This window comes from Sceloporus undulatus, chromosome 1 (assembly GCF_019175285.1).
Source record: "Sceloporus undulatus isolate JIND9_A2432 ecotype Alabama chromosome 1, SceUnd_v1.1, whole genome shotgun sequence".
NCBI lineage: Eukaryota > Metazoa > Chordata > Lepidosauria > Squamata > Phrynosomatidae > Sceloporus > Sceloporus undulatus.
The window spans coordinates 318876382-318891638 of record NC_056522.1 but is presented as its reverse complement, the minus strand read 5'-3'; the positions used below and the strand labels follow the sequence as shown (position 1 = coordinate 318891638).

Sequence of the window (15257 nt, the reverse complement as noted above, 5' to 3'; positions counted from 1 at the left end):
GGTAGTTGAGTACTAAAGTGGTATGATATAACAAGCACAATGGAATAGATTTGGAATGTGTGTGTGTAGGTGTGCTTTCAGGTTGCCTGGTGACCCCATGAATTTCATAAGGTTTTTTAAATCAAAGAACATTCAGAGATTCTTTGTCATTTCCTCCCTCTGAAATCTAATCTTCAGGAGCTGGTATACCTTGTGGTCCTCTACTGAAGTACTAACCAGGCCTGTCTCTGCTTAGCTTCCAAGATTATATGGGATCTGGTGCCTTCAGGACATGTAGGCAATACAACAGAATATTTACACTCACTTTTCACAAAAGTGAGTTATTAATTGGGAATATCCAGGCACACTCTCACAAGGAAATAGTTCTACTGGACAGAAATGCATCTTCCCAAAATGCAGAGTGTCTGTACCTAAATGCAGATCCCAAAATGTTCTCTCTCAAAATATAACTACCATTACTAGTTAGGGCGAATTCGATCCAGCAAATGGGAATATAAATACATAAGCATGTAGACAGCCTGTTCCCACATATGGACTAGATTATATTATCCATGTCTAGATTAACACCATTATTTATCCAACAAGAACTCGTTTTATTTTCTTTTAAAAATCATTTTGATCATTTATGTTACACCACACCAAAATAATTTTATGGAAAACTGTTGTTCATGCATAATTTATATGGAAACAATAAAACAATACATAAGCATATCAAATCTATATATTTCAGAGTGAAATCTCATATCTTTGTGCATGAAATATATTGAACATAAGTAGTTACACCACAGGGTATATAGTATTCAAAAGTGCAGAGTTCTTCCAAGTAATTTCAGAGTAGGGCATTTTGTGTCCATTTTTTTATCACTTTGGCTGTTGCCGATATATAAAATATATTCTTTGAAATAGCCTTTATTTTTGTTTGTTTTCTAGAAGCCAGTATTTTCCTTGATTAAAGATTGCACAGTGTCTTTTATAGTCTTTCTTTTTGGAATTGGATACTTCTATTATCCTGTAGTATTTCTGAATAACGTGCAAAACATTATCGTTGTAGATTATCACTGTAGATTAACAACTATCTCTTCTTATGCTGCCTTTTCCGTTCCACAGCAACACGCAAAGCCTTAATTAACATATCTGTGTTGTTTAGGATGTTGTATTCAGTTAGTTTAACTAACTTTTCAAAGTCTTCTTCAGGATATCGCAAATTATATACATTATAAGGACCAAGTGTACTGGTGAGATCAATGTCACCTTCTTTCATCTCCTCAGGACTACGTTTTATCCCTGTAATTTTAAAAAAGAAAAAAAATTGTCTTATTACAGAGCTGAGGTATAATATATTCTCAGAAAATAATAATGGTGGGTATTAGCACTCCAGAGATTAATTTAGAACTATGTCCAAATAATTTCTTAGATAATAATCAATTTGCTTTCTGTGAAATGGATACTTGGGCTTTGAGGGGTCACAACTATATAATATGCAACTGGAACTCAAATTGTCCATTTTTCTTCTATTAAATATTTGAAGGGATGTCATATTGAGGAAGGAGCAAACTTGTTTTCTGCTGCTCCAGAGACTAGGACCTGGAGCAATGGATGCAAGCTACAGGAAAAGAGATCCCATTTCAACATTAGAAGGAACTTCCTGACAGTGAGGGCTGTTTGACAGTGGAACACACTCCCTCAGAGTGTAGTTGAGTCTCCCTCCTTAGAGGTCTTTAAACAGAGGCTGGATGGCCATCTGTCGGGGATGCTTTGATTGAAATTTCCTGCATGGCAGAATGGGGTTGGACTGGATGGGCCTTGTGGTCTCTTCCAACTCTACAATTCTATGATTCTAAATTTCTTGCTCAAGGTATATATCTCAGAGCCACATTAGCTTGTTGTTGTTTTATGCCTTCAAGTCATTTTTAATTTATGGCGACTCTAAAGGCGAACCTCTCATAGAATGTTCTTGGCATGTTTCTTTAGAGAGGGATTGCCATCCTCTGAGGCTGAGAGTGTATGACTTGCCCAAGGTCACCCAGTGGGTTTCTGTGGCTGAGTGGGGATCTGAACCCTGGTCTCCAGAGCCATAGTCCAATACTCAAATCATTACACCATGCTGGCTCTCCCATATTGGTTTGCCTGCTGTGAAATGTGTGCTGCAACAGAAAACCAAGGGTTCAAACAACTGGATTCATGTTTTGAAACTCAGGTCCCACCTCTACCTTGTACTTAAGATAGGGATGGGCAACCTGTGGCCATCCAGATGTTGTTGGACTGCAACACCTATCAGCCTATCCAGCATAGCCAGATGGGTGTTGTCCAACAAAATATAGAGAACCACCTATTGCACAGATTTGAGTTGGATTGTGAAGCAAGTTATTTCTTCTTCCAGACTCAACATTTTGAGGTAAGGAAAATTGTATGCTATGACAAAAAGACATTGTGCACCATTTGGTGGAGCACTTCTGCAAAATCAGGCATTTTGTCTAATTTAAACCTCTGTTAGGTATTCCCATATGCAAATAACCTTGTTCCACATGTCTCAACTGGAGTTCCTTCCTTGTTTCTCTTTTAACCAACTCTCCCAGTCTGTCAGAGAACTAAGTCAGTCATGATGAAATGAGAAAGAACACCCATGCAGACTTACCAGGTGCTTTGTACTCTCTGAAGGTGTTACAAACCAATGGAAAAAGCAGCACTAAAGGAGTCTCAGGGTCTTCTTGTTCTCCCAACAGGTAGCACTCCTTCACATGTTTTTCTGTTTCATCTCTTGGAACATTTTTGGGAAATGGAATTCCTTGTTTTGAGAAATAATCTGAGGCTTTTAACAGAGGCTATATTTGTTGGGGTGGGTTAAATTATAAAAACAAGATGTTAGAAGTACACCCTTCCATAAATGGAATGAGAGCAGAATCACACTTGCACCTACTTTTCAGCCCATACTTTTCAGACTCCTAGAATATTGTTTTTCCTCTGGCCTTTATTTGATTTCTAGAAAATTCATTTCTGTTATGACTAAATGAGGGAGAGCAACTGGGAAAGGGCAAGAAGCAGTAACAGAACATTAGCTTCAGAAGCATTATCTGAGCATTTGCAAATCCATGGGACTTAATCTGTAATTATGCCAATGGCAGTGGCAGCAAAGCTGTTTTCCTTTGTAGGACAGAGGACTGCCAAGAAAGATTTCCATTGTACAGCAGATCTTGGCTTGGCTAGACTAGTGTTGTTTTTGTAGACAGGATGTAATAGCACCAAAGACCACTTCCAGCCAAACTCTACTTGGTATATCCATACAAATGTACAGTAAGATAACACAGATCTAAATGGAACTGTTTTTAGAAGTTGTAAAAAAAGATAGTGGGATATTATTTTTTTTTCACACTTTCATAGGTTTTAACAGTTTTTATCTCTCATCAGAAAGGGAAATAGTGTCAACAATTCAAACAGCATTTGTCATTTTCCTCCTCTCAGAGCTCTGAATTTACTGATAGCAGAGGAGGAAGCAGCTGCAAGAATAAGATTTCAACAGAAGAGATGACAGTGGGTTCAGACAAACAACTTCCTCTTTGTAAATGAGTAACAGTCAGAAGCACATTAGTCATGCAGTTATTGCTATATAAATTTTTTTTGAGTCTTCTCACCAATAACTGTGATCCTGAGCTGTAATTTAAATGTATCATTAAGTCCACTTTTCTCTCAGGCCTCATGAGTGGTGGATAGCTGGTATCGAGGGAAAATGCAGTATCTACCAGATATAGGTAGTCTTCAGATCCCGTCAACTGATTTGGAAAATTGTCAAGATCACAGTCTAAAAGAAATAAATTTATTCTCAAAAGCAGGCAAGGCTTCCTCTTTGTGAAATGAAGAAAGAAACAGAAAGCACAATGTAGATACAATTTCCCTTCTATACATGTAACATTCCAACAGATCAGGAAGTATCCTCTCACTGAATATTTTCATATTTTGACATTTAGAGTCAGGCATGTTTTTAAGAGGTCATGATAATCTTTGGAACATTAGGAAGTTTCATGTGGGAAAGGCATGCTGACCCAAAGACATGTGGAAGACCTAGATAGTACCATAATAAAAGTTAAATGGGTTTGCTGATTATTCCAGCCTCCTCCAGACTCTCTGTATATCCTCTCGTGATGAAAACTATGTAGTCCCAAAGCAGTTAAAGATCATACTTCCACCTCATCCTGGGCTGTTTCTGTATTCACTCTTCTTACTTGACTATCCAGAGTTGTCACAAATCCAATCAACGTTTTGTCACTCTGGAGTTAAATGCATCAGTTGCTCTACAGTCCTTTTGTCAATTCCATGGGAAGACCATCAAGTCTTTTTTACTCTGTGTGGGAACGTCAAATACCCTCCAAGGGTGCAAAACAGGATATAAATATGCACCCCACACATGGCCAGTTTTCTGCTACAGACTGAGGTTCTGTTCTCCAGATCAGAGTTTTATACTCTGTATAGTCTTCACACTCAGTCTGAGCCACTCTCTGTCTTACATGGAGCCCTCTCTTCAGGACTGTAATTATCACCCCTTCTAATTCCCGATTTCTGACTATCCATTCTTTCACATCTTTATTTCTGTTAGCCTTGTATTGTTCTTTTTAGGTTGTATTGTATTTGTATGTTTGCACATTTCTAAATAAAACTCTTTTATTCACCGAAACCAGAGTTTCTCTGCAGTTTGTACTGGTATATATAGGTGGAAAGTTACCTACCTCTTGCAGGCTTCCTTTTGTTACCTTAGGTTACCCACCTCTTGCAGGTATCCTTTTGAAATAATAATTCCCCTCTTAAATACACCAAGGAGATACTGACACTGTTGGTGAGGACCTACATCTCCTCACCATCTTTTTGGGTAAGAGGAAATAGATGTTTCTTTTAATTTCTTTCCATCTGGAAGAAGAGCCATGGATTGGGGGGGGGGGGCTTCAAAATGATGGGGAGAGATACTAGGCCACTTGACAATTATTTGCCCATGAAGAAAAGAAAGTGGTCATCAGTTGGGGTACTTGTGGCCCTCCAGATATTTGGATGGAAGTCATCCTATGAAAGATCCAGGAGAAGTCCCTCAGCAAAGCAAAGGGGCAGGAGAATTCCACATCCTACCCATGAGGATCCTGCCCCTGTCCTCCAGACTGGAAAGGTTAGCAGGGTAAATCTCTTTTACTTCCATTCTCTCTTTGAAGGGTGGGGCCCCAATGCCTAATTCCATCTAGGCCACTGGTTGGGTCCCGTTGCACTGAAATCAAACTTCTCTACCCCTGTGCTAAAGACTTACTGTCATATCAAGACATCATCTATTGATGATAAAAACTATTCAAAGGGAACTTCTGTTAAATATAAAGTTTTCACTATACCTTTCCACTTAGAAAATTTGCTCTCTAGGTATTTGTCATTCATTGAGCAGCCTCTTAAAAAATTAGGGACAACCGAAATGGCAGGTCGCCACATTATAATATCTTGAAAAATACTGGCAAGGCTTTCTGGAGGACACTCTGTACGAGTAGGTAGAATATATGCTTCGGTGGGTACATCTGCAGAAGAAACAAGAAACACAGTAAATGCATAATATTTTCATATTAGTTCTTCATAGTAACAGTTGTGTGATTCATTTCTCATTCCATCAATGCTTTCTATAAGTTTACTTTTGTTTCTCTTATGGTTAAAACCTCAGATTACTTTTTCAGAGATAGTCTGGACATATTACATTCCTCATATGAAGGAAACTGGAAGGAAACTCCACCTTATGGTTTGTTTATGCCATAGCTGCCACTGTGCAGCATGCAATTTTTCTGTGTTATGCTGAGCAGCCTTCAATGATGTTGCCTTACTTACTGTGTTGGGACTATAGCTCCCATAATTCCTCAAGCAACATAGCTGGCTGTGGGAGTATGGATATCATAATTCAAAACATCAGGTAGGGAAAAGATGGGATATAGGGTTTCTGTTTAGTTTATTAAATTCCACATGCCTCATAATTCCCCCAGCTATAATTGTGGAGGGGGGATAACAACGACAACAACAATACATTTTATTTCTTGCATGCCTCTCACCAAGGCTCAAGGTGGGATACATGATAGATTAAAACACATAAAACAATTTAAACACATAGGTCAAAGGACACATTAAAATCATCCAACTTTAAAATTAAAAATATACCAATTTAAAATTCATAGTTTAAAATCAACTGGGCAGGCCTGCCAGAAGAGATAGCTCTTTAATTCAGTTTTAAATTCAGGAAACATGTTTAACTGTCAAATCTCTCCTGGCAGGTCATTCCACAGTCTTGGGGTGGCTGATGAAAAGTGTCATCTGGGTGACACTTGCCAGACTAGTCATGTTCAGTTGAAGTAAATGTCCCCCAGAGCAACTGAGTTTACAGGCTGGATTACACAGTTACCACTGCTGTGTAGGTACAGCATTTCTGGTGCCACTTTTATCAAGGCAGTAAAAGAAATGTCAAATATATTGATTAGAAAGGTATTCACTCACAAAAGTGCTACCACGTACCAGTGCAGGAGGTAGCCATGCAACAATACCTACATTTAAACTCTTTTGCAGTGTGATTCTATGCATGTCTACTCAGCAGTAATTTTCACTGGATTCAATGAAGCTTACTCCCCAAAGGACAGTTTGTGTAAGATGGAAGTCTCTGTGTGCCACACTTGTAGTGAGTGTGAATACTATAGTGCTGCTGAGACAAACTCTTTCTTTTTTCAAAGAATCTGTGTCCCTTTTGCCAAGACTGCCATTTCAGATTTTACAATGGAAGAAAACATTCAGCAATTTTTGGGAATGAGAACTGGCCATGAAAAAGAAAACAACAAATTGGCTCTTTCATGACTTAGGTGGGTTACAGACTGCTGAATAGTGGCGGTCTGCCACCGCTGCCAGTTGCAGTGTCCGGGAACCGCAGCAGCCAAACAGCGCGGTTCCCAGACGCTGCAAAGAAGGAGTGCGAAAATCGTGCTCCTTCCTGGGTCCCGGATGTGACGCCGTGAGGCACTAGTCGTGCACTCGCTGTGTCATTTCTGGGGCATGACGTGCGGACGCAGTGCGTCTGCTACTTCAAGATGGCAGCGGCCGTGTGGAACAGCTGCCGCCATTTTGTATGGACTGGGTCCGTATTAGGGTTAGGGGCGTCAGGAAGTGATGCCCCTTTCTAACCCTAATACGGACGCAGTCCGTATTTTCAGGCCCATCTATAACGGGCCTTAGATTCTTAGGGGCAATCATAATATTTTATTGGAAACATGTAAGTATTATATTGATACAATACAAACATATTGTGGAAACACTTGCATTGAAAGAGCTAGAACTGACTACAGCTGAGTTTACAGTTAATGGAAAATCTGGATTTGCTGCCATGTAATTCATTTTAGAAGAACTTGTTTTTATTTGTTATTTTAAATAACTATAGGCCACTTTTCAGCTGGAAAAAAAGCCCCCCAAAAGGCATGGAGGTCAAATAATAATGATAACAACAACAGAACACAAAATAACATCAGTAAAATTGCATTTATGCTCTGTCCTTCATATCTATCAACTGCATTTCAGAAGGTCGTAGGACATATAGTATACTCCCTCCACACTGTTTATGGAACTCCCACAAAAGGTCTGGCTATCCTCTACACTTCTATCTTTCAGGCACTCGTTTTTTTTTAATCTATTCACATGCTTCTAGGGAGAAATGCAAGTGATTAAATCATCTGTCACTGCTGCTCTTTTTATTTTATTTTTTAATGAAATTTTAGAAATATTTGTAATTTATGGTTTTAGATATTTGCCATTTAGACACACAATTCTGGGGTTTTTAGATTTGCAATTTCAGGTGTTTTAAGTAATCTGTGGGTTTAATAATAAATAATAAAGTATTATGCTAGCATGTTAGCCACTCTGTGCCCTTACAAGGAAAGATGGAGTACAAATCAAAATAATGAATTTTTTTGTAGGGTGCTCAAATTATTAATCTGGATTGAAGAAATGCCTTAAAGAAACTATAAAATACTCATATTATCAGGCATATGGAGGGAGAATACAGATATCCTTGATTTTAACTAATAAGCAAAGCAGGATAAACATTAACTTGCCAAGGTCAGTTACTCTGTCTCGTGTCCACATCTCCCAAAAATCCTCTGAACTAACTGTCATAAACCAGACATCCATAAGATTCAATGAAAATACACTACTCCAGATTCCTGTGAGGTGCGAGAAAAGAAATAAGAGTCATTCAAGAAGCCTTAAGAATTCTTGTTGAGATGAAATTTTTTAAAAAATATTTTCTTATTTTGAGTTCTCTTTTGGTACAGCTGGCCCTCCATACCCACAGATTCTGCATTTAACCATTCACAGACTGAAAATAATAATTTAAAAAATGGGAAAAATACCCCCCTCCCCAAAAAAATAAACCTTGATTTTTGCAATTTTATAAAAGGATACCATTTTACTGCCCCATTGTAGCTATGGGACTTGAGCATCCATAGATTTTGGTATCCACTGGTGGTCCTGGAACCAAACCTTAGCAGATACCAAAAGCCCATAGTACAAACTGCTCATGTTGAGCCCCCAAGAAGTTATTAGAAGACATTTCCTTACCACCATCCAGAAAATACTCAATACAATGACTCCTACAAATTTGTTACCAGCCAATATACAGAGTGGAAGTGGGAATTATCACATGCTAAATTGCCACCTAATAGCTGCCTGCCATCATCCTGGGTCCAAGCCATGCTCCACCAGTACTTTTAAGAAGCTGGAACGCTTCCGGCTTCTAAATCAGTCTCTGAACTGAATTGGGATACATCTTGATTTGTAATTGTCATCTAACTAATCTCATCCAATGCTGGCAGAGCACAGTTGAGACCCAGCTTGGACCTTGACTGATGGCGGGCGTGCTTATGCAGCGATGTAGCATGTGAAAATCCCCGCCTCCATCCTGCATCCCAGCTCCAGCCCAGGAGGCTGGAGCCGGTTTTAAAGTGCATGCAATAGGCTTCATAGTTATGTACTTTTACGCCCAATTGCAAAGGGTCTGAATTAACCACAAGCTTAGTTTAAATATGTTTAGAAGGGATAGATTCTTTGACTGTCCCAGACAGGTTTAGGCTATTGCTTTTGCCTCACCTGAGGTGCGGGAAAATACAGGAAAACAGATTCTAAATATTTTGGGTGAACTTCGATCACAGTAATGATTAATGTATTGTTTAAATATAACAAAATCATAGGTTAAGCTGAGTTGTTAGTCCCAACTAGAGTAGACCATTAAGAGATTATTGCACAGGCTTCCGCCCGGCACCACACCACACTTGACTTTTTGGTATTTTTTTTTTTTTCAGATTGGGTGTTTTTGCATACCTCCATCCTTAGATCAGAGGCACTGTGAAGGACAGGATTAGGAGAGATCGGGGATGGATCTGGCTAAGATTGGGTCATGATGCCTCTGGTCTAAGGAAGGAGGTGTACAATAACATCAATCTGAAAAAATGTTCTCCAAAATGTCAATGTGCCTTGGGGCCAGGCAGAAGCCTCTGCAATCCCCTTAGATTTAAACCATTGCATATACTGTATAGTTATTTATATTCTACCAGGGCTGTATGCATCCATGTTTTTTTTTAAAAATCCAAATCATCTTGAAATGAAAAGTACTAAAGACTTGGACCTGAAACTATTTGTCCCAGAGTTCTGGTCTTTAGGGCAAATTATGGTATTGGAATGTACAGGCACAAGACTAGTGTCATTTTATTAATGAGTCACAATAATAAGTATTTAATGAGAAATTAAATTACCTTCCAAGTAGCAGATCCTTGATTCAGGAATTTTCTCCATCAAATGACCCATGAAGAATTTACTGCCAAAATATTCAGTACGAATGTAGGCTCCATATTTTTGGAATCCTATTTCATATGGAGTAAACTCCATCCATTCTAAAAAAACAAAACCAAAGAAAGAAAGAACATGCGAAGAGAGTAATGCTGCAGCAGTGTCAGTAGGATGAAAAGAAACGATGCTGCTGCTGCTGCTGTTGTTATTATTATTATTATACTTTATTTATATAGCGCTGTAGATTACAGTTTATTCAAAGTACAATTACAAATTGAAATTACTTTTTTCAAATTTTTTTTTGGGGGGGGGGGTACAGATAATACAAACAAGATCCTGAACTGTAGGGAAACAGTGAACTACTGTATAAGGAACGTCTGGTATTGTCAGTTTGAGTAGTATGCAAAAGGGGAGCAGGAGAGAAAGGTTGAAGAAAAATATCAGCATCAGTAAAACAAAATTGTTTTGTCTCCACTAGTTTCCCACAGTGTCAAGCAGACATAACTCACTCATACCCATAACAAGAACTGAGAAAGGGAAACTATGACATAAAAGTCTTCCTCTTACATAGTTCTCAGAGATGATTTTGGGGCAATATGTGCACCGTGTCTTAAGCATTCTATTTCCTAATAGAAAATATTCCATAATCCACTTCCCCAGTTTTTCTTTAGGGGATATGCTTGGGGGCAGGAATGGTGACAAATAGTCTTCTTCCCATGAGGAAGGTTTCATAGAATCATAGAGTTGGAAGACCTCAAGGGCCATCCAGTCCAACGACTTCCATGTAGGAACACACAATCAAAGCACTCCTGAAAGATGGCCATCCAGCCTCTGTTTAGAAACCTTCAAAGAAAAAGACTCTGCCACACTCAGAGGCACAATAGTCCACCATATTCATCTCTTTAGTGATAAAGAAAAGCCTTGAGAAAGGCCCCCAAGTGATGATCTACTACTAGTAGTGTTTCTGTTGTGATAGACCCCAAGATATTACAGGAGTGAGGCAAAAGTGTATTTTGATCCACTGGACCCAAAGCCCCTTTAGTCCCCTAAGAAAATCCAGGATCAATTCCATCCATTGCGCTAGTCTTTGTAATGTGTATTTAATTTCCTCACATCTTGAATTAATATCTCATATAAATGGAGTGTAGGATCCATTAAAATAACAAACATTTGTTGAAACTGAATTCAGGAGAGCCCAATTCCTGCCCTGCTTGGTATGAGTTAGCATTGTTTCAAAATTGTCCGTTCATGTACCATTTTACTCTTGGCTCCCACCCACTTCAGATTGTTCAAATGGGTTCTCTCCAACACTTCCAAAGATCTTCCTTGTCATATTGGATGGTTTATATGAGCTTGTTGTTACAATACAGTAAAATATTATGCAAAATTATACCACATAATTTTAAAATCTGTTGCCTCCTTATTTTATCTAATTCTATCTTGTATTACTATTTATTGTTTTATATGTATTTTGTAGAATGTACGCCATTGCCAGGATTCATTTTTATCAATTTTATTGTCTGTATGTACAGCGCGGTGTAATTTTCATTGTATCAAACATAATAATTTTATGACAAAGTTATATGCATTGCACTTTATGTTTCTGAAGTAACAAAAGAGATTATTGCACATCCTGTATCCCATCTTTCTCCCAATGGGATACATACCTGTTTAAGTGTCAAAGAGAGGTCTTAACACTTTCACCTGTGGCCAGGTGTATGCAGCCTGTCCTGCAGCTTTTCAAAGATGGGAAAATCCCATGTATGAAAATTCACTGGAGAGGCCCGGTTTGCATATGGCTGCAAATGGGCTCCATACTTCTGGCTATGGCTGAATGCGGTAAGACCCATCTTTGACACTTAAACACGCATATATCCTGTTGGGAGAAAGATAGGATACAGTGTGTGCAATAACCTCCAGTGACTTTCAATCTGACATATTGCATTTTTCAAATTTTCTGAAAATTTACATTTGTTCCCAAAGAACTCCAGAAGAATATCCCTGAAACTAGGACATAAAAATTACCTCTAAATCCATGATTACTTTGTTTCTCTTTCACATTTAGACAGAGGTATATTGGCAGAGGGTTCTGGCCATGTGCCAGTGCTTGCTGCTGATCTGTGAGTTTATGATGATTTTCCTGTAAGTGAAAGATGGAGGGAAACAGTACAATATAGTGACAGATGACATAATAAATTGCGCTGCAATTTCAAAATGATTTTTAAATAAACAGTTTCTCCCTACAACATGATTTTGCTATCTTGGTTTTACTGTTCTTGTGAGTACTGCTATTTATTCCTCACTATTTATTACTATTGTGGAGCATATATTACTACTGGCAACTACTTCAGTTCTGTGACATACATTACTGTTTGCAATCGAGAAGAATTCTGGATCAATGTCCATTCTACAGTTGCCTAGCTTTGGAAGCAAGAGGGTTTGAACTTATAGTCCACTTTTGCTGAATTGTAACTTTAATTAGAATTAACCACTACTGAAAAAGAAGAAATTTGAAGAACAGTATAGTACCCCATCACGTAGCATAGATTCAATGAGGAGTCCCCAGAGGTCTGTAAAAGAGATGCTATGCCCTTCTTGGTGTCGCTGCCACAGCTCCTTTGCATAGTATTTCAGGCGCTCTGGTGCAAAACTGGCTAAGAACTTGTTTTTTCTCACTTGTTTATGGATATCACTGAGAGCCCCTTCTAAATTTCTACATGACCAGTTAGGATCCTCATACAAATGTGACATTGTCCTGGAAGGAAACACAGCAAAGACAAAGTGGCTGGGCTTCAGCAACATGAAATATAGGTGCTTTGAAGTAGTAGTAAATCTTTTTTTAAAAAAGCCAACCTGTTACCCAACAAAACCTGGCTCTCAAAATGTCCATATTCTTGTTCACATTTCCTTACCATGTTGTTCCAGATAATCCAGTGAGATAGGAAACACAGTCCAAAACACCCAGTCTCTGGATCATCAAAAGATGGACATACAATGCTGTAAGAGCTCTGAATCCACCACCCGTTGTCATGATTGCCACCACTGGTACCTGTTTAACAAACACAAAAAGCAAAGCGTTAATCAGGATAGTTTACTGGGCCTGCATCCGAGCTGCAGAAATATCCCAGTTTGATACTGTCCTGGCTCAATGCTATGGAATTTTGGGAACTGTAGTTTTATGAGACATTTAGCCTTCTTTGTCAGAGAGTTCTGGTGCTACAACAAACTCCAGTTCCCAGAATTCTATAGCTTTGATCCATGGTAGTTAAAGTGATGTCAAACTGGATTATTTCTACAGTGGCTGTTTAGAACTATATACAAAGATAGCCACTGCCTTAAGATAAAACTATAATTAACACAGTGTTTCTCTGTTGATTCTCCTGGACCTCTTAGCAGCTTTTGGTAGCATCAACCATGGTATCCTTCTGAGTCACCTCTCTGGGATGGGGCTTGGAGGTATCGTTCTATAGTAGCTCTGTTCTTTCCGGGAGAAGTGCTCTCAGAAGGTGCTGGGGGGGGGGGGTTCCTGTTCAACTCCTGTCCCCTATGCTTTTTAACATCTACATGAAATTGCTGGGAGAGATTGTCCAGAGTTTTGGGGTCATGTGTCACTAATATGCTGATGATACCCAGCTCTATCACCGTTTCCAAGGAGCTGTTCCTGTCTTAAACTGGTAAATGTGGTGTTCCTGGTCAATTGAAAGACAGATCTGGGAACAGGGATACAACCTGTGTTAGGTGGATTTACAACCCCCCCCCCCCCCCCCCCAGAAATTCAGGTTTGTAGTTTGGGGGTACTCCTGGATTCTGCTCTGAGCCAGGAGGCCCAGGTATCAGCAGTGATCAGGAGTGATTTTGCATTGTTAAAACTGGGGTACCAACTTCTCCCATTCCTAGAGAAATTAGATCTGGCCATGGTCATACATGCCTTGGTTATATCTGATTTGAATTATTGTAATGTGCTGTATGTGGGGCTGCCTTTCAAAAGTTCACAGAAACTTCAGTTTGCCCAAAGATCTGCAGCCAGGCTATTAAATGGAGCTGTCTACAGGAACAAGCAAGTCTTTGTTACAGCAGCAGCTCCACTGGTTACTATTCCATTTCTGGGCACAATTCAAAGTACAGGTTTTGACCTATAAAGCCCTATAAGGCTTGAGTCTACATTATTTGAAGGGCCATATCTTTCTTTACAAGCCACTTAGGGTACTCAGATCCTCAAGTGTGGCCCTTTTTTCTGTCTCACCACCCTCTCAGGCTTGTTTGGTGGGAACAAGAAAGAGGTCCTTCTCAGTGGCTGCTCCCAGGCTCTGGAACTCCCTCCCTAGAGAGGTCAGGTTGGGACTAGTGACGGGCGCTCACCCCATCATGCAGCGCTTGGACCTCAAACTGCTGATCTGCTGATCTTCTGATCATCAGAACTGGCATCTTAGTCACTAAACTACCGCATGACTATGGCATGACTTCCTTTCGAATTCGAAATGTATTCAGTAATATCAAAGACTTTTCTTAGACTATGGCAAAAATATTAAATACAAACTTTAATATGAAAAATCATAAAGAAAATATTTAAGCTATTAATGGATTTATTTCAAATGTATAATTGTAAAGTGGGAACAAAACATATTCAACATATATCCCTCTGTTATATCCTTGTTGATTTTTGGCTATTTGTTTGTTTACTTAGTTCTTGTTAATTAAAATTGAATAAGTCCTGTTATTCATTTAAATTACTGAATTCATTTTTAATTTTGTTAACAAGTAAGTCATATTCATTTTATTAAAAGGCACAGGACAAGAAGATCCATTTTTCTACATTAAATTCTTGTCTCCTGACCTCATCATCCTGTAGATCTTCCTCAAGCTGAAGAAGCCGCTTAAAAGCAGCAGCTGCGACCCTCTTCCGTTTCTTCATAAATTCCTGTTCTTCTGCACAGAGATCAAATCCTAAGCGTACGTCAGGGTATGATGGACTGTAACAGAGATATAACTGAATCAATGGCCAAGATCCTGTATCACAGGCTGTCATTTGTAACTTTACGATGATGTACCTACTTCTCTGGCACGATACAAAGCAGGTTTGACCCATGGTGCGTGACTAAGCTTGGTAAGGCAAGCAGCCAAGGGCTTTTTTTTGTTTGAAACATTGCTCACTTAAGCCTTACCTATGTGGCTGCATCACTCTTTGGCATAATGTAACTGACACTGAAGTCAGGTCAGAATAATAGATAAATGTAACATTTCAAAAGATACATAACACAATTGGAGCAGATTATGATTCAGATCGGATTCATGATATTGCAGAAACCAAGAGTACTGTAGCAGACAACATTTTTGCTACTTCTAGAATGGCAAGTAGAACATAATCTTTGATTCAGTGAATCTGGGTCAATCCGAGTAAAGTTAATGGAAACAACCAGTAATAAAGGACTCAGAGA

The 15257-nt window shown here is 39.0% G+C and overlaps 1 protein-coding gene across 1 annotated transcript in view; it reads right to left on the bottom strand.

The window, feature by feature from the left end:
• Window positions 1-822: 822 nt before the first annotated feature.
• The window catches only part of LOC121926779 (cytosolic phospholipase A2 epsilon-like), a 50729-nt gene continuing 36294 nt past the window's right edge, over window positions 823-15257 (bottom strand). The window contains exons 12-21 of the mRNA XM_042460054.1: window positions 14657-14792; window positions 12735-12871; window positions 12352-12577; window positions 11848-11962; window positions 9789-9926; window positions 8094-8201; window positions 5361-5537; window positions 3630-3796; window positions 2636-2822; window positions 823-1284 (exon numbers count right to left, since the gene is read on the bottom strand). Coding sequence (XP_042315988.1) covers window positions 1073-1284; window positions 2636-2822; window positions 3630-3796; window positions 5361-5537; window positions 8094-8201; window positions 9789-9926; window positions 11848-11962; window positions 12352-12577; window positions 12735-12871; window positions 14657-14792 — 1603 coding nt within the window. The 3' untranslated portion in view covers window positions 823-1072. The remainder of the gene's footprint in view (window positions 1285-2635; window positions 2823-3629; window positions 3797-5360; window positions 5538-8093; window positions 8202-9788; window positions 9927-11847; window positions 11963-12351; window positions 12578-12734; window positions 12872-14656; window positions 14793-15257) is intronic.